Source organism: Astatotilapia calliptera, chromosome 4 (genome assembly GCF_964374335.1).
Source record: "Astatotilapia calliptera chromosome 4, fAstCal68.1, whole genome shotgun sequence".
Taxonomy (NCBI): domain Eukaryota; kingdom Metazoa; phylum Chordata; class Actinopteri; order Cichliformes; family Cichlidae; genus Astatotilapia; species Astatotilapia calliptera.
The window spans coordinates 11,448,378-11,469,058 of record NC_137425.1 but is presented as its reverse complement, the minus strand read 5'-3'; the positions used below and the strand labels follow the sequence as shown (position 1 = coordinate 11,469,058).

General features: G+C 38.6%; 2 protein-coding genes across 3 annotated transcripts; both read left to right on the top strand.

Annotated features, from left to right (window-relative positions):
• Nucleotides 1-6,026: 6,026 nt before the first annotated feature.
• Nucleotides 6,027-15,632, top strand: LOC113020577 (adhesion G protein-coupled receptor E5-like). Its single transcript, XM_026164657.2, has 18 exons — nucleotides 6,027-6,097; nucleotides 9,002-9,085; nucleotides 9,952-10,035; nucleotides 10,326-10,469; nucleotides 10,695-10,823; nucleotides 10,946-10,989; nucleotides 11,090-11,194; nucleotides 11,930-12,083; nucleotides 12,194-12,316; nucleotides 12,405-12,598; nucleotides 12,681-12,845; nucleotides 12,941-13,135; nucleotides 13,283-13,500; nucleotides 13,583-13,643; nucleotides 13,763-13,854; nucleotides 14,056-14,221; nucleotides 14,297-14,368; nucleotides 14,606-15,632. The coding sequence occupies exons 2-18, from the start codon at nucleotides 9,022-9,024 to the stop codon at nucleotides 14,645-14,647; spliced, it is 2,052 nt and encodes a 683-aa protein (XP_026020442.2). The 5' UTR covers nucleotides 6,027-6,097; nucleotides 9,002-9,021; the 3' UTR covers nucleotides 14,648-15,632.
• A 3,140-nt stretch (nucleotides 15,633-18,772) lies between these two features.
• On the top strand, nucleotides 18,773-20,595 carry ptger1c (prostaglandin E receptor 1c (subtype EP1)). Of its 2 annotated transcripts, XM_026164678.2 has the most exons (3): nucleotides 18,773-19,002; nucleotides 19,328-20,164; nucleotides 20,313-20,595. In XM_026164678.2, exons 2-3 carry the CDS (start codon nucleotides 19,334-19,336, stop codon nucleotides 20,490-20,492), a joined length of 1,011 nt encoding a protein of 336 aa, XP_026020463.1. In that variant the 5' UTR covers nucleotides 18,773-19,002; nucleotides 19,328-19,333; the 3' UTR covers nucleotides 20,493-20,595. The 2 variants fall into 2 exon arrangements, with proteins under 2 accessions (XP_026020463.1, XP_080156927.1); XM_080300801.1 differs by lacking the exon at nucleotides 18,773-19,002 and having other exon boundaries at nucleotides 19,100-20,164.
• The last annotated feature ends 86 nt before the right edge of the window (nucleotides 20,596-20,681 follow it).

The window sequence follows — 20,681 nt, the reverse complement described above, 5'->3', positions numbered from 1 at the left end:
TTAGTAGACAATAACTTTAAGTTTTATTATATATATTATATAATATATTTATTATATTATATATTTTAGAGGAAAAAGACATTTGAAGACATTTTAAGTACTATATAATTTCAGTGTATTTTAGAAAAAAAGATCAAATAATGTTTCCCGATTTTAGGTTGGAATTAGAAAGTGATTCTTGATGTTTATGCCATAGTTGTAGTAAATAGTCAGTTTTACTCTCATGCACAGCTGACTGTATCTGATGAAGTGTTGATCTGACTTTCCTGCATTATAATTATAAATGCAAAAAAGCACTATCAAATATTACAAGACTTAGGCCGTGTGACTTCCAAGCGATTTAACCAAAACATGTTTATATGTTTTATATATTTATTTATCTTTGTTTTCTGTCATAAACATTCAGGGTCCAAAAGATTTCTTTCAAAGGAAAAGAAAAATATAAAAATAAAATGGATCTTTTGGTGGAGAAGAAGAAATATTGCCACTTCGAGAGTGTTTCAGATTCCTTTTTTAAAAACTTCTAATATCTTTTTTTTTTTTGGGGGGGGGGGGGGGGCCTCGGGGGCTTGGATCCTGGTTGGTGTGTTGCCGGGGTTGTGGGCGGGTGGGTGCATGGGGGCCCGGCCCTGGAGCAGGGTGCCGCCGGTGCGTCGAACCACCTGGGGGGCTCTTCAACTGGTGGGGGAGATGGTCACATCTTGCAGGAGCTTTCCTCTCTTCAGGAACTCTCTCTGCAGGAGGGGGAGATACAGGAGAGGTGGAGGAAGATCTCAGCCTGGGCGTTTACTGTCTTATGTAGTCTGGAAGATGTGTGGATGGTGGGGTGGGTGCAGTTTTCTCTGTGGTGGGGTTGGGTGGACTGTCCCGGGCTCTGTGGGGCCGGGAGGCGCTGCTGCACTGGGCCCCGGTCTGGATGGGCCTGGGCCCCCTTTCCCTGGCGGGTCGCGGAGTGTGGGAGTGCCTACTGGGGTCAGCGGGGGAGCTGGCCCCAGGGAGGGGTTACCTGCCCCTCCCTTCCTTCCCTCCCCATCTCCAGCTGCCTCTCTCTTCCCGCTCCACCACAACCACCCACACATGCAGGGCCTTGGAGTAGGGGTATGTCACCAGGGTGCAGAGGAGGCTACCCCCCCCCCCCCCCTCTGTCCCCTTCTGGCTGCCTCTGCCTCAATTTTATCCCACAACTTAGACATTCACATTATTCACACTCTCATTACACATACATATAGGATCTTGGGGGTGGGCACAATCACGGAGTCCAAATTACCATCAGGGTGTACACCTCACCCCTGGCGTCGTTGCCCACCTCTCAATTTTAAATACACTTAGACATTGAGGGCTAGCAGGAGGGACTATGCGCTTACCTGCTGCTCCTTGGCAGGTAGCTCCATGCCCTCCTGGGTTTTAATTGCACCTTAGAACACACATGCATCAACACTACAATGAGCGGGTGGAGGGAGGTTTGGAGTCTTCTCCCACCCCCATTCTCTGCGGCCTGCTGGAGCGGGAGGGCTAGGTGGAGTTGGCCGTCCGACTGCGGTCTGGAGTGTGGGGCCTCCCTGCTGCTACGGAGTCGGGGTGGTCTGCCTCTCCCCACCGCAGGGAAAAGGGTAACACCACCTGGGTCTGGGTGCAGTTCCCCCCTCCAGGGGCAAGGGTACCTAGACCCGGTTTGTAGAGTACGCTTGGGGAGTGTGATCGTGTGTACAGCGTCTCTTTATGTCTGTCTCCACGTTGGTTGAGTGTGGAGTGAGTGCATATGAGAGCATGAGGGTGGGAATGGATGTTTGTGTCTGTGTGTGCCTGTATGTCTGTGTCTATATGTCAGGCTGGGTATCAGACGCCACCTCTCTGGGGACACCTCAGGCCCTCCAAGGTTTGGAGGCCTATCTCCACCTACCACCACTTCCCCTGCCAGTGGCGGACTCCCTCAGGTGTCGGTGCGTTGGTGGTTCTTTGTGTCTGGGGGTGGGCGTCCAGGTACACACTGGCTCACTCCTTGGCGGCCGCTTATCGGGGCCTGGAGCCTGGGGCTCGCTCGGGCCCCTTCGGAGGTGGGGTGCCCCCGGCCTCTCGGCCTGGGGCTCGGTCACTCAGGCACAGCTGGCGGCCGGCGGAGCTCACGGGCGCGTCACTGCAACTCCCCCTGGCTTCTGCTCCGCGGCTGCTGAGTGAACCCTCATCTGGGACTCTCCTCAGCTCTTACTGGAAAAGTGGCGCGGCTGCCCCTCTGTTGGTCTTCCATGGTTTCTTGTGTTCTGGGGGCCTCTGGATGTCTGGAGTTTTGATCTCCTCCATACCTGCTTCACACCCTGGAGGACGGGGCTGTGGCCCCCCCCCCCACACTCCCTAGCAGATCGTTACATGGAGAAACCTTTGGAATACAAGCACGCTGATCCACACAGGTATGCACACGGGTGTTCACTGCTCGTAGACCCAAATTACACCTTTCTTGGCTGCTACTTCGAAGCACATCTGTCCTGCGTGCTGCACAACAACATTGAATATTTAGTATTTACTGCTGTTTACACTTAGCTAGATTAATGCGATGGTGTTGTGTTTAGTATGTTGCTTTGTTTTGTTTTTTTTGTCTTTTTTTGCTTGTTTTCTATTCTTCTCTCAACAGGTGATCCAGGAGATTTTTATTTTTTTTTCTCCCCCCCCCCTTTCTCACTGTCCCTCTCCCCTTCTGTTTTTCCTTTCCTTCCTCTTTCTTTCTCCCTTTCCTATCTCTCACTCATGTCTGTCCCGTCTGTAACATCTGAAAATAAAATATAATAAATAATAAAAACAAAGATCGACCAAATGGACCAATACGGCAATGCCACGATGATCCATTTGGCAAAGTAAATCCATTGGGTATTCTTGTTGGTCTTCAGACAACAATTCTGATGGCTAAAGAACCAAATGGGACAGGCGAAAAAAAAAAAAAAAAAAAACTTCTAATATCTTGAAAGTTTCTGTAGTCAGGTGAACTATGGAGTTTTAGACTCTTTAAGATAATGTTTATGTTTTCATGTTAAATTAGTCCTGTAAATGTAGTTCCATTCATTTACACTGCACACATTAGGGGCTGCTTAGCAGACCAGATGGCTGAGTTTTCTTTAACATCACCAGTTCATACAAGCAGTTCAGTTTCTTAGTAAACACCCAAGAGACAATCCACATCATTTCAAGTGTACACTGCATAAGTCCATCATGCAGTAGTCCCATTTTTGGTAGTCCAGGCAAGTTGATATGCTAAGAAATAATTTTAAAAAGTAAAATGCATATTTACTGGTGTTGGTTAAACAACACATCTCCCCCCCCCCCCCCCTTTTTTTTTTTTTTTTTAATATGACTGGTACAAATTTGTACGCTCAATGTTTAATGCCATCAGTTAGAGTGTTTTTGTTTTGTTTTGTACTTTTAGACTCATTTTTTGTCTTGTTTAAGAGTCACCAAGAGTAAATTATGATATAAAAATAATTAGCTTTGAATTATCATATTTGAAATAACGTATTTCCCTATAACATATTATATAACACATACTGAAGCTGAGATTTATTTTATTTTGTAATTTGACATGAAGATTATATTATATAATATTATATTTTTAATACAAATGTAAATTAGTACCAAATATCATTATTGGTTAGTACAGATGCTGAAAAAGCATGTGACTCAACCGATCCATGCATTAGGTTTTCTTAACAGTAAGAGACATTGAGGTCTATCAGCTGGTTATAAGCTGTAAAATTGTTAGTGAACATATGTTTCAGTCATATCCAGCAGTCAAAGGGGGACTCAAACGGGGGCTCTGAAGTAAGGGTTCACAGGTTTATTTACAGCAAGTGAGTACAAAGATTCAGCACAATGACTTTCATGCAGTGAGCTCTGTGGCCAGGTCAAACATGGAAGACCATCGATTCCTTCTCTCCACATGACTATTTCTTCCCAATTTTCCACACCACAGTTTCTGCACAAAGAGAGATTGATGACTAAAGGGCACAGCAGGTAAGCACAAGAGTAACACTGTAAAACTTGAGGAGCCACACTTTGCAGACACAGACCAACAACTCAAGTGAAGGAACCCCTCCATCTTAAGTAGCAGCTGGTGATGGGTGAGAATAGACAGTTGAGTTAATTACCTTCAGGTGTGTGAAACCAGAGTGCTGGAGCTCAGGAACAGGTCTCACCCCTGAAACACAAGGCAAAGGTCTCTCTCTCACACACACTCTCAACTCGAGGGCCTGCTGGTTTTTCAGTGGGCTCTGTTGTCAGATAAAGGCAGTGTGCCACAGCTGGTCTGTGGGCCTCTCATGTTCATGCTGTGGTTGGTTCGTGAGCCAGCTGCAGAGGAGTGCGAAGTTATAACATATAAAGAGCTGAAGTGAAACCAAGTGTTAAAAATAACAAAAATAAAGTGTCACTGCAGCCCAAAGGCAAGTTTAGTTTTGAGCACCTCTAAAAATAATTATATTAATAATAGTAATACTTATCCATTTTAGTAGTATTTTCTGACATTGTCTTCAAATGTTATATTTTCGATATGTTATATTATATAAATCAGTCACATAGATCATGTCCTCCAGCAACATGCAGTCAACAACTTGGAGAATTGCACGGTACCGTCTCCTGTGGGTGACCCCTCACCCCTCTGCCTGACAGAAAAATGTACACAGACAAACACATCTGTAGCAGCATAAAACCCACTTTAGAGTCCCTTGGTGGAGTGCTGGAGAGTTCTCCCTCCAGGGGCTCCATTGTTCTGCTGGGGGACTTCAATGCCCATGTGGGAAACAACAATGAGACCTAAAAGGGCATGACTGGGAGGAATGGCATGTCTGATCTTAACTCAACTGGTGTTCTGTTATTGGACTTTCGTGCTAATCACAGCTTTTTCATGACGGACACCACGTTCCAGCATATGGACACCCAAAGTTGCAGATCAGTGATCAACTTTGTTATTATATCTTCAGCCGCCATACTGGACATTTGGGTGAAGAGAGGTGGACAAATATAATGTACCCAAACATATAGTGAGTGTACACTGCTGGCACAGATCATCTCTGGCAGAGATTCAGGAGCATTCAGAAAAAGGGTGAGGAAATAGCCCCTCCATTGCTGAATCTGCTGCAAAGAGCTGCAGCTGCAAGGTTCAATTCAATTCCAATTTATTACAGCGGCAAATGAAAACAACAGTTGCCTCAAGGCGGTTTATACCTTAATGTAAAGACCGTAATACAGTAAAACAAAGAAAACAGACAAAATTCCAACAGTCATATGACCCATTACGAGCAAGAGCTCTGGTGACAGTGGGAAGAAAAAACTCCCTTTTAACAGGAAGAAACTTCCAACAGAACCAGGCACGAGTACATGTGCCTTAGTCTCACTGTTCTTGTCACTTGTTTTACTTTGACAGGCACCTGTCATGTGTGCATCATGTTCAGTTTTGCTTCCCCTGTCTCTGCCCTGATTTCCTCTTGTGTATATATCATCTGTGTCTCCCTCCATCCAGTGTCGAGATCTCCCTCATTTCTCTGGCTGTGTCTACTGTCTGTTTGTATTTCCCAGTTTAGCTTCCCTGTTGTTTCCTAGTTTAATGTATTCTGTGAATCCAGGAATAAGGCTTCATTTTGAGTTCAGTTCTGTCTCTGAGAGCTGCATTTTGGGTGCAATCCTGCCTGCCAAACACAGTTTCATGACAGGGGTGTATTCTGAAGTGATAGCAAATAAAGTGCTGCTATACTGTTCATGTAAAAAAAAAAAAAGATACATAGTCTTGAAAAAATAGTAAAAAATAGAAGCAGGAAGCGATAAACACGGGGTCTTGTCACCACAGTGACACTTTATGGTGATAAGCATTGAACACCCCTGGCGGCATGATGATATGGGCGGATAAGAATTTGACGTGACGAGAAAAGACAGCTAGCCAGAGAGAGAAAAAGACCTGGTCATTCTATGTAATGTTAAGATCTTGGCATTTTTAAATATATATATTTGTTTTACAATATTAGCCTAACTTGTAGCTACTTTTACATTTTCACTGATTTCATCCATAGAGATCTGCACACTGCTTCCAACATAACAGGCACGCGGATCCTGCTGATACTGGGTGAGTCACATCTATCATACATTTGCACAGGAGTAACAGGGGAAAATACTTAATAAGAAGTTACATACAAACCTTTCATAACTTTTTTCATGCTTTTCATGTTAAATCTAATGTTGGATCACAATTTTCAAAATGTAATTTTATTTTTTGCAATTACTCAACTACAAGTGGACTGATGCCTTGTAATACAGTAATATACAGAAACTATATGCACAGATCTGCATGTTTGCATGTGCAGGAATTTATTTTATATATACTATAAATGAAAATAAAGATCACCTTCCACCATAACACCTTCTAAACCCTCTTTTTCCGCTTCCTTTCTCAACTGCTTCTCTCCATGTTCAAATATGGCAGTGGCTGAACTACGAGTCTCAATAAAGTATGCTTCATTTGTCTCCCTAAAGAAAAATAAACTGCTAAAACAGAGGGAAAAAAGATGCTAATGGATATGTTTTAATCCTGTGTCTTTCTGTTCTCCCACATCTTGGTGAATATAATAACAAAATAATCATGTTCATTATGTATGTTAGTCAATGATTTTCTGTTTTCTTTTGATAGTTTGTCTTCTGTGTCTTATAGCTAGTTCCACTTCACCTGTCTTGTGGTCTTGAGTGTTTTGTGTCTTGCTACCTGTGTTTCCCATTTCCCTCATTATCCCTTAGTGTGTCTGTGTGTTCATAAATGTTTTTTCCCCTCCGTCACAGTTTCTATCATGCTCACATTGTATTTCCGTGTGGCATTTCTTTTTCTGGGTTTGTGTTTATGGAGTTCTGGATTTTTATCCATAAACCCGTGTTTTATTTTTAGTGAGTCTTTCTTCATGTGTCTGCGTTTGGGTCCTCATTTTCCAAATCCTGACAGATCGTTTTGCTTCTGTCCAGAACGTAGGGTTAGTGGCTTGAAGCTAGGCTTAAGGACATGATGGATGATGACTTACCTCAAAAGGTTAACATGCAAAAAATAAAGTGAAAACATGAATTAATTCATTTAAGATGACATATTTCATTAACTGACTAACATAAAATATATTTTTACTTTCTTTTTAAATGTTTTGTTTTACACATGGGAAGCTTTAGTTTATAAAAACAAAGTGGGATGAAGGCTTCACAGGAGAATGTGAGCATCTGCCTAACAAATCTGACACATGTATTCATTTCTGAGACAGGGGAAAATGGTGCTACAGGTGATTAATGTGAGCACTTTTATTTTTGCTTCATAAAACATACTCTTTACAGATACTCTTAGAAAAACCTTCTGATGAGCGGTGCTTTTTGTGTTTGCGTAACAAACTATTTATAAAATCATCTTTCCGTTATAAAAGATAAGCATCAGTTCAAACCTATAGCTCCACTCACTTTGTTATCAGGGCTGTTTCTACAGCCTGTTGCATGTTGTCTCCATGTTGTCCTTCAGGTCTCCCTTTTGTGAGTGCTACATTGTTTAATAGACTTTTTTTTTGTCATGCTGACTGTTTTCCTGTGTATGGCTATTGCTTTTTTTAACTGATTTGAACTGAGGGTTTTACCCTGTCTCTATGTGTTCTGTGTTTTTGACCTCCTCCTGCAGTAATGGTGAATTACAACTTCACCATAATAAAATTTACATAAATGAATAAATAGTGTTTTACCAACCAAACTTTGATTTTTAAATAATATCCAAGCATAATGGATTATTACTGCTATCATTTTGGTAACTTGGGAATCATTCAGTCTGATAGATGCAAATATATAAATGCTGTAATAGATTAAGAGCACTTGAACATGTTGTCCTACTCAAGGACCATTTAAACCTGCATACCAAGTTTGCAGCCGGTAAATAAGAAAATGTATGAGCTTTTGGTCATACATTGTCAGTATATATACTAAATGTAATGTTAGCATATATCAACATGGTTCTACAAAACAAATTACATTCTTTCATAGCAAATACAGTTCAGTTCTTAGAGGAAATACAGTTCACCTCACACCACACTGGTGATTACTGATGGTACTGTTGGCTAAATCTGAACTTTTATTTTTTCCTTTCTCTAGTATACTAGAGAAAGAAAACATAAAAGTTCAGTATCAAGTTTCTATTTGTTACGTCCCCACGATGAGGTCGAGGGGTATGAGTGTGGGGACCGGTAGCAAATGGGTCCAGAGCTGAATGAAAGGAAACCAGACAGAGTGCTCAGTATATATTATAGCTTTATTACAAATAATCTTAACTTAAAGAGCCGGCAACACCGTTTTACCAATAATGCCAAAGAAACAAAGGAAGCAGTCGCAGCAACAAAGGAAAAAACTACCAAACAAATAAGGGAGACACTTCCGGAGCCCACAAGCCCATCTACTCACGACTCGAAGGAGCCTGTCCAAAACCTAGGGGGAAACCGTGTAGCGCCACAGGGGGAAGAAAACCAACTCACTCACAGTTCATCCCCAGCTTATATAGCCTCAGAGAGGTGATTGTTAACTGGGCCCAGGTGGTAAATGAGGCTAATCAAAAGCAGCTGTGTCCTGGGGAGAGAGAAGAGTGAGAGAGAGACAGAGGGGTGGAGCAAGAGAGGAGGAGGCGGAGAGAGAACACCACAACCACACAAGGGCAATTTCAAGAAGAGGCCCTGCTAGGCCCCTAACCAGCCATTTTGATTTTTAAATGCATATCAAATTCATTTTGAAGCATATATTTGTGCAACTACATTGTTTCACATTATTTTTTTATAGATAAAAATTACAAGCCATGTAGAGAAATCTCAAATTCATACTGAAGCACATATTTGTACAAATTCATCCCTCAAATTTCTGTTTCCTTAACAAAGATATAAATGAATGTGAAAATTACAAATGGTGTGAAGAAATTACAGTGTGCAACAACACAAATGTAAGTTTCCACTGCCAATGTTCTCTGCTTGTTTTTCAGCTCTGTCTTTCTTCCTCGTCATGGTGCTGTTGGTATCCGCAGGCTGCAATCCAGGATTCAGCATGAAGAAAAAACAATGCATGGGTATGAAAAAGAAAACATCTGACACTTATGTGTGCATTTTCATTTAAAAAATAAAAACATATAACATGTATAATCTGTTAAAATTATTTTTATGAAATATCAATAACAACTATGTATATCAAACTTTTTTATAGCATCAAAATTCATTTTGAATTTAAAATCTATTTTAAATTCATATTGAAGCACATATTCATACAAACACATCCTTTTGCATTTCTGTGTCCTTAACAGTGAGTCTAACAGTGAGTTACAGTAAGTCAGCAAATAAATGATTAAGTATTGCTGCAGCTAGCAACCAAACGTTTTAAACTGACAACAGTTTTCTTTCATGGAAAACAATAAACTGTAAACACAACGACAGGTGTTTCAGTCTCCACCCCCTCCAAAAAAAGAAAAATGTGTGGCATATTCCTGAGCATATTCAGCTGACTGGGTAACAATAAATTAGTTATTTGTTTCAAAGATTACACTAAATTTCTTTGTGTTTTTAAATGGCCAACTTTATACTGCACCCATCAGCTGTCAGTTAGGAGTTCAAAGTAAATGGACTGTGCAAACTCCCAGATGTAATAATGGTTTGTTTTTGTGCTCTGGCATGTAATGTTTTCTCACTCATAGGAAGCACAGTTCTCCAGACACCAATGTGCTGTTTATTTTGAATCATATTTAATGTGAGGAAATTAGGATAGAGAATGAGGGCCTTTGCTTCTTCTTCCCAGACCTTTTACTAATCAAACTTTTTTTTTGCAATTTATATGATAAACAAAATTCATAATCAGAATAAAACATCAGGATAGATTAATGTTCAAAAGGTACTGAACCATAGTATACTAGGCTGACAGTTCTCTGCTTGTTTTTTTTTTTAGCTCTGTCTTTCTTCCTCATCATGGTGCTGTCAGTATCAGCAGGCTGCCCTCAAGGATTTCTCACAAAGAAAAAAGAGTGCATTGGTATGAAAATCTTTACAAAACAAAACATCTGACACTTAATCAGTAATGGAAAACGTGCAAGCTGAGCAATGTGTGCATTTGTATTTAAAACAAAATTAAACATATAACATGTATAATCTCTGAAATTTATTTTAAATAAAAAACAACAAATATGTGTTTTAAAAATTTTCTATCAAAAGTTTGAGTTTTTGGATTTTCAAGCTATTTTTATTTTTAAATCTGTAACAAATTCATATTGAAGCACATATTTATGCAAATACATCTTTTCACATTTCTGTGTCCTTACAAAGATATAAACGAATGTAATGATGTTGTGAAGCCATGTGGACAAAATACAAACTGCACAAACACAATTGGGAGCTACTACTGCCAATGTAAAGATGGTTTCAAAAGAAGGACAGGGGAGGTGATTTTGGCAATTGGTGCATGCGATGGTAAGTCATCTCAAATATTATCCTCTATTACTCGTGCACCTGTGATGATGGATTCATTTCTACTACTGGGAAAAAAATCTTTCGTCACGATCAAAATGCTACATGTGAAGGTAAAATGTTGTTCTCATTGGTGCTGCCATTTTAGAGTGAGCTCTTCAGTTTAAGGTGATGGCAGAGGATTTTTTTTCAGAGGTATTCTTACATGTCTTCTTCCTGCTGCTCTAGATATTAACGAATGTCATAAAGGATATCCCTGTGGTCAGAATGGATTATGTAACAACACACAAGGCAGTTATTACTGCATCTGCAACGCAGGGTTCACTAACTATGGCAACAAAACGGCACGGTGCACTGGTGAGAATACAATAAAAACTGAACTTTGCCAAGATCCATTTTAATCTGATTTTCTTCAAAGTAAATGCATGAACAGAAAACTTTGGTCATCAGTAAAAACTTTTAATACTTTATTTCCTCAGAATTAAACTGTGATGTTTTCAAAGATATAAATGATGTGAAAGAGGTAACTCCACACAAGACACAGTTATATCACGAGTCAAAATATATTTGAAATGCGTATTATCTCATAGATTTATTTTATCATCCTCCAATCCCTCTTCTAGAGATTTCATATTGCAGATGGCTTAGTGAATTACATGGAAAAAACCTGTCAGGAACTCACAAACAACAAAAGACCGGTAGAGCTGAATGGAGAGGAGACTCTAAAGGTACAACTAAAGTAAACTGTAGTCTTTTTTTGGGGGGGGAGGGGGGTGGAAGGGGGGGATATGGTGTTCAGATTTCTTGTAGACTGTTGATGTTGACCCCAGTATCAAAGTCTGCCTCAGTCTAACTCTTTCTTGTTTCACCCTGCAGTTACGATTATGTCCAGAAACATTTGGACAGTAACAGATTTCTAAGAAATATTGTTATGTACTGCAATAGATTTTAAATGAAACATTTAAATGCAATTAATGCAATTAAAATGTGTGCTTTCAGCTGTAATTCAAGCTAAAGAAAGTATTACATTAACTCCTAAAGAATGATTGCATTGTTCACACATAATCACAAATATCTCTTTTTTTTGTCTTAAATGCTGAGTGAAGAGCATTCACAATCTGGCCTTTTCATGTAGTCTTTGTGTTTTTTTTTTCATTGTGCTAGGCTTGGATAATTAATTTGTAAATATGATATGCCAACCTACTAGAGAGTTTTCTTCACTTGCTGGATGTTAAGGTGTTCTTTTACTGGGTGAAAAGTTTTCAGCAATCATCCAACGCTGTTGTCTTCTGCTGCCTTTTTGTGTTGCTTAGCTCATCATTTCATTCTTATTTTTTATTTATGTGAGATAGACTAAAGCCCCCTGTAACCCTGAATGTGTGTCTGCATGTCTGCCCGTGTGTAAATATTGCCTGACTTAAGTGTATTTTACTCCATCTTCCTCTCTTCTCCTGTGCCTGTAGAGATTCCTGAATATGACTGATGAGCTCTTGTCCAGTGCATTTCTTAATTATAAAAGGAAAGTTTCAGACTTTCTTGACTTGGTGGGAAATGCTCTGAGACTCATAGGACCCTTCACTAATTCTTCAAGGATTTATATCTCCTCAACTCAGACAGGTTAAATAGAAATTCGAAGAAAATAAATCAATTCACTTTTAGATGATTTTTTATTGATACAATTTTAGGAAACCAGCAATGCATGTTCAGAAAAGTCTGTCTGGTTTCAGAGCTGGACATGTTTGTACACAAGGGGCCTGTTATACCTAAAGGAAACATAACATTATCAACTAAGCATGCTAACTTGGACATCCAGATGGAGATAGCTACTGGAGATCCTGCCTATTACCCCGGTAATCATATGCCAACAAATACTATATTTCTAACCAATTTCATCAAATTATGAGCCCCTCTAATGATGCTCTCCTTTCATTCTTACAGGCTTTACAACAGTGTCCTTGATGAGCTATTCAAACCTGGAAAACTCTACAGATGGCTTCTTTAATGGAATGAAACCACAAAAGAACCAGAGCTTTAAAATAAACTCCAAAGTGGCGACTGTCACTGTCAGCAACAGAAATACAAGCCACCTCAAAACGCCAATTAACCTAACTTTAAACCACCTAGAAGAACAGGTAGAGGTTATCTCTCATTTGTTGTTTCAGATTGTGGTGATCACTTTTGCCAAAAAAAACACCACATATATTTGTTTTATAGGCAAATCAAACATTCCACATCTGTGTGTTCTGGGATTCCTCGGTGAATGGAGGATCATGGTCTGATCGTGGTTGCGGTGTGGCAGAGTCAAACCTGGAATATACTTCCTGTTCCTGTAACCACCTGGGAACCTTTGCTATACTCACGGCTTACAATGAAATTAAGGTTTAAACTAATTAACCGCAACATTTAAACTTCAGACTATTTAGTAGTTAAACCTTTAATCCACTTTCATGTACTTTCATTTACTTTCCCAACAGGAGAAGTTTGAATTTCATCTGATCATATGGGTGTTCCTGTCCATTTCACTGATTTTCTTATTCATCTCCATCTTGACATTCTCAATGATCCGCTCTATTAAAAGTCCAAGAACCACCATCCACCTGCATCTCTGCATCAGCCTCTTCATTGCAAACCTTGCCTTTCTAGCAGGAATCTCTCATTTTGAGAACCAGGTAAATACTAACTGTATTTGAAGCTCAGATGAATGCAGATCCAGAATTTTTTACTTAACTTGAATTGTGATGTAAAGGGACAAAATGAGGAAAAGAACAGAAGTTTAGTAAGTCTAGTTCGGCAATATCTCATCTCTTCCCCATTAGGATGGCTGCACAGTGGTGACAGGGATCCTGCATTTTTCCTATCTGGCAACATTTTTATGGATGTGTCTGGACAGTGTACAACTGTTCAGGATGATAATGCTTGTTTCGAACACCAACTTTAAAACCCTCCACATGATGGCAGCTGCCTATGGAGTTCCAGCTGTTATTGTTGCCATCTCTGCCTTAGCTAATTCCAGGGGACATGGCACTGAGAGATAGTAAGTTCCCTCTATTCCTAAAATTTTATCATCAATTTATCCTTGAATCTCTATTTATCTTAACTCTTAATGTGCATTTCAGCTGTTGGGTAACCCAGGGATTTATTTGGAATTACTTTGGCCCTGCATGTGTAATCATCATTGTAAGTAAAGTTGAAATCAATTTAGGGAAATGATTATAGAGTAAAATGATGTGTAAAAAAAAAAAGCTGATTTAAACATAAATGTTGCTTTTGTTGTTCATTTGTTTTTGCTTTTTCAGGTAAACATTTTCTTCTTTTTCATAACTGTATGGAAGTTAGCACAGAAGTTCTCAAGTGTAAACCCTGACCTGGATGACCTGCACAAAATAGAGTAAGTTACCCATAAGCTGCGAATAGAAATCACTATCATGATCCTGTTGAGTTTTGGTTGTGCTTTTTAGATTATTTCTTACGTTGCTTTAGAATTTTTTATCTAGGTTTTGGATTTTTGTTTTGGGATTGGTCCGTAGCCAACAAAGGCTGATTTTTCAATCGGTCATTCATTTTCTTGCCTGCAACATGTTTTCTGCAGGGCATTCACCATTAGTGCAGTGGCTCAGCTATTTGTATTGGGCAACACCTGGATCTTTGGTTCTTTCCAGTTTCAGGAAAACCATACAGCCATGGCTTACCTCACCATCTTTGGCAGCCTGGAAGGAGTTACACTCTTTGCAGTGTATTGTCTGTTTTCCAGGCAGGTTAGTAATATTCATGCTTAACTAAATAAGAAGTTCTTGCCGGTTGGTAAAATTTCATTTATATCCTCATTTTAGGTGAGGGAAGAGTACAAACATGCCTTGACCAGAATGTGTGCTCCTCGGAAGAAGAGTGACAGAAAAGCTCGTGTAAGCAGTTATTTACAGAAATTGATGGCACAGATTAACATTTGATCGGCAGCGGTACTGCCGCAAACTATTCCTGAAGTTTCATTTTGAACACCTTCGAAATTTGACCATTTTGTTTGTTTGATAAGCTGTTCTGAAGGACATCAAGATGTGAAGTGAATAAGATCCTTTGGTTATAATGAAAGACATTTTTGATCATTTTTTGAATATGAATATTCTTCATTTTGTCATCATCAGGTTTCAAAGAGTGCCCAGGATACAAGAGAATGTCAACTTTGAGGAGCTAGAAAGTAATCACCTGCCGGATAAAAACTGCTGACATGTATATTTCAGTTTTTGTACTGGACAAATATCTCTTAAGCAATCTTATAAAAGTGGAGGGATGATGACTTTGTATACTTGCTGATATCTGTAGAATTCCCCTGGTCATTTCTGAAGCGGAAATTTCTGAAGATGTCAAAAGGGTTTTTGTACCAGGCTGTAAATATGCTTTTTAATGCTATAAAATTTGCCTTTTTAACATAGTCTATGCAGACTGACTCCCCTTTTGGAACCAACTTCTTGTGTCATCTAGAGAAACTGCAATAGTTGCAATTTCTGCTTTGACTTCATTTTCAAGCAGCCGAGGTTTACCCTAACCTCAGTCATATTTACCATCACCCTGTTGTTGGTTAAACTAATCATCTTTTTTTTTTGCCTGAATTTATATTCAGTTAACTGTTGGTTCTGTAATGTTGTTGTGTTACCTACCACTAGTTGGGGCTCCCACTCCCTTCTCTGTACAGGGAAAATATAAAGGGTGCAGCACTTGAGAAGTTCTATGTATGCTTTCAGAGTAAATTGAAATATAACCACTCAGCAGAAACTACATGCAACATTCGGATGCTAGCTCACCAGAAAGGAAGGCTGATGGTGTTTGCAGATAAGACTACTAACAGTAACTTCACTCAGGACACACATCTGGCATCCTGTGTTTGAAATATTATGAACAGTGAAGGTTGAACAGGTTGACCAGGTTCATTTTTCTTTTGTGTAATACAGTTGCAAAGAGCATTTATAATGTACAAATTAAGAAATATGAATAATTAGGTATCCTTGTTTTGAATGAGAGCTTTTATGATTTGTTTATATTACATTTTGACACCAATATATAATTTATGTAATATCTATCTATATCTATAGATGCAAATATATAGACATGTATAATCTGCAACATGATTTTTTGAAATAACATTGAATAAATGAAATCTGTGTTTGCAACAAACTTTTTCTCTTCTGTGTTCAAGGTGATGGCTTAAGATTTTTTTTCTCAGCTCTTCTTAAATGTCTTCTTTCTGCTCATCTAGACATTAACAAATTTCAAAAAGGAAATCTCTGTGTTCACAATGCATCATGTATCAACACACAAGGCAGTTATTACTGTTTCTGCAATGCTGGCTTCAGACTAAAATCTGGCTGATTTAACTTGTCTGGGAATCTGGAACAATAAGGAGGTGAGGGCTGAGTATGACATAATGCAGCAAAATGTTTATCGTCTCTAGGCATTGTTATATAACAATATAATTAGATTTGTAATATTTAGAAAACTACTATAAGGGTTAAAGTCCAGACGCTTTTCTTTGCAAGCTCCTTTGACTACGATGACCTGGATGACTGAGAACCTTCACAGACATACTATAGGGGTTGATTACATTAAATTGTAGAAGCTTAATTTTCAGACAGCTGCATGCGATCAGAAAGAAAAGCACGCACAAACCTGGAAGAGTTGGCCAGATTTGTAGTGAAATGGCTGGCAATGGACAGATGCAACGGTATTGATGATTACACCCTTGTTCAATAAAGAGGATGTATGTTGTATAACAAAACACAATAAGACAGCTCATCAATTTGTTCATCTACACGGGGCATTTTGTAGAGGGTAGCAGGTGTGCCAGTTTGTCTTGAAACAACAAATGTAATCTCCACATTATGATGTTTTTCTCAAAATAGAATTATTACTTTAATCTCATTTTTTTAACTTTAATCTCAAAACCCATCCATCCATTCTTTCCCACTAAATGATCAATAATATTTTTGTTCTTAATAATGCCCATTTCCACTGCAGAAATGGAACCATTTTGAGCCAGTGAGAATACAAAAAAACTGAACTGCCCTTGTGAATTATCTGAAATAAATCTCTCAGGAGCTCAGAGACAGTAAGAAATCAGTGGACCTGAATGAAGAGGACATTCTTTGTAGGATAGCGTCTGGTGACCCTATGGATGGATGTTGGAAAACTGTTCGTGTTGCGCTTGCTATTTCTTTCTGATTAATTTGTTATGACTCTAATTAATAAATTAATAAATAGACAAAGGGCATTAGTAAAGGTGACTGGGTAGAAAAATAGGAATAATTATAATAATGTTTTAATTTGTTCATTTATTTATTTGTTGAGTCACTTGAATTAAAGCTGAGTTTCATTAGCTTAGCTTTAACTTGTTGCATTCTCATCTACTGAAAAACAGAAATAAATTATTTAAAATTGTGTCATGGGCTAAATATTTTCTGACTTTAACTGTATTTCACTCCATCTCCTTCTCTTCTCCTGTGCCTGTAGAGATTACTGAATTTGACTGATGACCTCTTGCCCAGAGCAGTCAATTCTAAAAGGAAAGTTTCACATGTTCTGGTCTTAGTGGGAAATGCTCTGAGATTCATAGGGCACTTAACTACCACTTCAGAGATATGTTCTACTCACAAACATTAAATAGAGGTAAATCAGTTGAATTTTTGACCATTCATTAAGTAGAATTCAACCTTTAACTTATATTTTATACAGTATTAGCAAAGAAGCAACGCATGTTCAGAAAAGTCTGTCTGGTTTCAGAGGCGGACCTGCTTGTACATAAGGGGCCTGTTATATCCAAAGGAAGCACGGCTTTATCAACTAAGCATGCTAATTTGGACATCCAGATGGAGATAGCTGCTGGAGATCCTGCCTTTTGCTCTGGTAATCACATGCCAACATATACTGCATTTCTAACCAATCTTGTCAGATTGTAACCCACTCCAGTCACATTGTGATTTTATTGCTACAGGCTTTACAGCAGTGTCATTGATGAGCTACAGATACTTTCTTTGATGAGATGAAATCACAAAAGAAAAACAGCTTTAAGAAAAACTGCATATACAAGATTTTTTTAGGCCCAAAAAATAATGGTTTCTTCAAAAAGAATGTGGAACAAAAAAAACTGTCAAACTTGATTGCTTGTGAAGAAATAATATCATTTTTAATTTGGTGCCAAGAACACATTGGCACAAAAAATTGTGAGACTAAAAACGTTATATAAATAAACATTATATATATAAAAACTATTACAGCAGTTCTTCCCTTCAGTGTCCTAACACTTACACTTACAGTGCTTTTAAAAGAATCCTTGCTGCAACACAGAGAATATTCAATTTTCAAAACTTTTATTTCACATCGTGTGTGTTTGTGTCTGCGTGTGTTGCGTTTTACACAGCACTCAAACTTTCTTGGTAACATGACTTTACACAAAGCTTGTTACATCAATTTCCTTTCAATTTCATTTCTGTTTATTTATTTTTCAAAAGAAGCTTGAAGAGATTAAACAGATAAAGCAGAGCTCCACACAGGGTAACATAATAATGCTTTTTGTGGCATCCACAATTTTCTCCAGAAGCACCTTCTGACATGTCTTTAAATTAGTCAAAATTGTATTTTAATGTTTTTCTGTTTACATTTTCAGAAGCTTTAAACTGAATACATATTCTCTGTAATATTTTAGGCCTTTGTGTATTGACATTTCCGACTTCATTCATTTTATTTTATCTGGAAAATAAAAACAGTGGAAGGATAAAGAGTTCTATTTTTCTTTAGTCGTTTAGCAGAAATAAAATAAATAATTCCGCTTCCATTCAATGACATTTTCCATCTTTCCCCTTATGTTTCTTAGATCTGAGGGTTCAACTTCAAAGACTGAAATAGTTATACTCAGAGAGGAAATGGGAGACTGTCTCCACTTCCTTCCTGTTTACGTAAGATCACAGATAACAACTCTGAACAACTCTGAAGTCTACACATAGGTTTATGAATAATGCTGTTTAAGTTATCATTGCAAATTCCTTGTTTAGAAAATGTTTAAATACATGTCTAAAATACTTTTTCAATAATATAATTTTTAATATGTGAGATACCTGTTAGGATGTGGTTTAGCATGTGATGGTGCATCTAAGTATCTAATTATCATCTACTCTTTCAAACTCTTTTGATGATTTTTGTCTGGTGTATAAATGCTGGAATTTGAGGAAGAAAATGTTAGTGAGGACTAACATTTTTTTAGCTCTACTCTGTTCCAAATGAGTATCTCTTACGAGTAGATTAGAGGACATGTTCAGACGGGAAAGAATAGTATGCAGAGAAACCTGTCTGCAGATAGAGAAAGAGAAAGGTAGACCAGGCAGGAAGAGGAGCTTTCAGAGGACAAGAAAAAAAATTAGGGGAGGGGAATGAAAGTAAATAATCGTAGGCAACTGTGATCATACTGTGATTTGGTACATGAGGCATCTGTGTTATCAAGAGGCACATTCATCATCCTTCATTCCTTTTGAGTGTTCATCAAAGGAGTCTGAAGGTAAGTTAATGGCAATTTACTACATAGAAATAATACTATATGTTTAGATACATTCCCCTCTACTGAAATAATTTAAGCAAAACGTGATTGTGGGGAGATCTTGGCAAGACATTTCTTACATACCACTTATTATTACTTTGAGCTGCCCAGTAAAGCATGTATCTACTGAGTTTTTGTTTGTTTGTTTTTAACTTCTCTGATGTGTTGTTGTCTGCAATTTACTTGAGATATCTAGATGGCAAAACAGGTTGAAATTAGCTAAAAAATTGTAGACTTTAACTAATGCATGTTCTTTTAAACTTTTTCATAATTTTTCTTTTTGTAGGTATCAATGGAAATGATGACAACTTGCCATCTGAATCAGACATGTGGCCAGCCGAATAGTAGCGTCCCACCTCCCATGAGCAATTCAGGCTTAGCAATATCCTGCTTCACAATGTTATTCGGCACCATCTCCAACCTTGCTGCACTGAGCATCCTGGCTAAGTCTCGTGGTAGATTCTGCCGCCAGTCCAAAGCACCATTCCTACTTCTAACAGTGGCTTTGCTTTTGGCTGACCTCGGAGGTCATGTGATCCTAGGTTCCTTTGCACTGTATCTCCACATGAATCATCAGTATACTATGAAACTATGTGATGTCTTTGGAACAAATATGGTGTTTTTTGGCCTGTGCCCTTTGCTGTTCGGTTGTGTTATGGCAGTGGAGCGCTGTGTGGCCATCACTAAGCCATTTTGTCGTTTTAATATGATTACTGTGGCTCATGTGGTACGGGTGGTGTTATTCCTTTCTGCTCTTGCACTTGTTCTGGCAATTCTGCCTTTACTCAAAGTAGGGACTTATACTATCCAATATCCATGCACCTGGTGTTTTTTGAGAGTTACTTCTCCATGTTTTGCAGCTGACACTTACCTGGCTTTGATTTTCTCATGTCTGGGCCTCACTGCGCTCACCCTTTCCCTGTTCAGCAACATAATGAGTGTTGCTTCATTGGTGCATGCCAGAATGAAGACCCCCAATGGTCAAACAAACCACACAACCCGCTTTGGTCGTCATGAATCACGTACATCATCTTCTTCGCTGTTTTTTTCATTGGATATAGAGGTAATGGCGCAACTGGTAGTCATCACTGTTGTTTCCTGTGTCTGCTGGAGCCCCTTCCTTGTGAGTGCTGCTTTTGTTATTCTGAAGACTTTTTTTCTACAATAATTTAGATATGATTTATTTTAATATTAGATCTGATTAATAAAAAGGGACAAAGAATAAATAACACATCATAATTGTTTTCTCTCATTTTTCTCCTACATTTTAGATCCAAATTCTTCTGATGCAGCTCAAGCAAAGCCCTGGAACATCAGCTCAAAAGCTCATCTATGTGGCTTTACGTATAGCCTCCTGGAATCAGATCTTAGACCCCTGGGTTTACATCTTACTGAGGAAGACAGTGCTCTTCAGAGTTTGTGGACAGAGATGGACCCTGACAAGAACATAGTTCCACTATTTGCATTAACTATATTACTCATGGACTTTTTGTATAGAGAACATAGATACTTTCTATTTATTAACAAACCAAGAGCTTATTTACACAAGCAGTTAGTGAATAAGAGATGGAGGCGGACTTGAACTACATTTCACAACATTTAGTAGTCTGTACCGGTTCTGTCATCAATAGCAGCTACTT

Excerpts from the sequence above, each read along its gene's own strand:
- LOC113020577 (XM_026164657.2), top strand. The coding sequence starts at position 9,022 with ATGGTGCTGTTGGTATCCGCAGGCTGCAATCCAGGATTCAGCATGAAG. Across the intron at positions 12,599-12,680 it reads TAAACCACCTAGAAGAACAG|GCAAATCAAACATTCCACAT; the intron begins GTAGAGGTTATC and ends TTTGTTTTATAG. Across the intron at positions 14,369-14,605 it reads AGAGTGACAGAAAAGCTCGT|GTTTCAAAGAGTGCCCAGGA; the intron begins GTAAGCAGTTAT and ends TGTCATCATCAG.
- ptger1c (XM_026164678.2), top strand. The coding sequence starts at position 19,334 with ATGGAAATGATGACAACTTGCCATCTGAATCAGACATGTGGCCAGCCG. Across the intron at positions 20,165-20,312 it reads TCTGCTGGAGCCCCTTCCTT|ATCCAAATTCTTCTGATGCA; the intron begins GTGAGTGCTGCT and ends CCTACATTTTAG.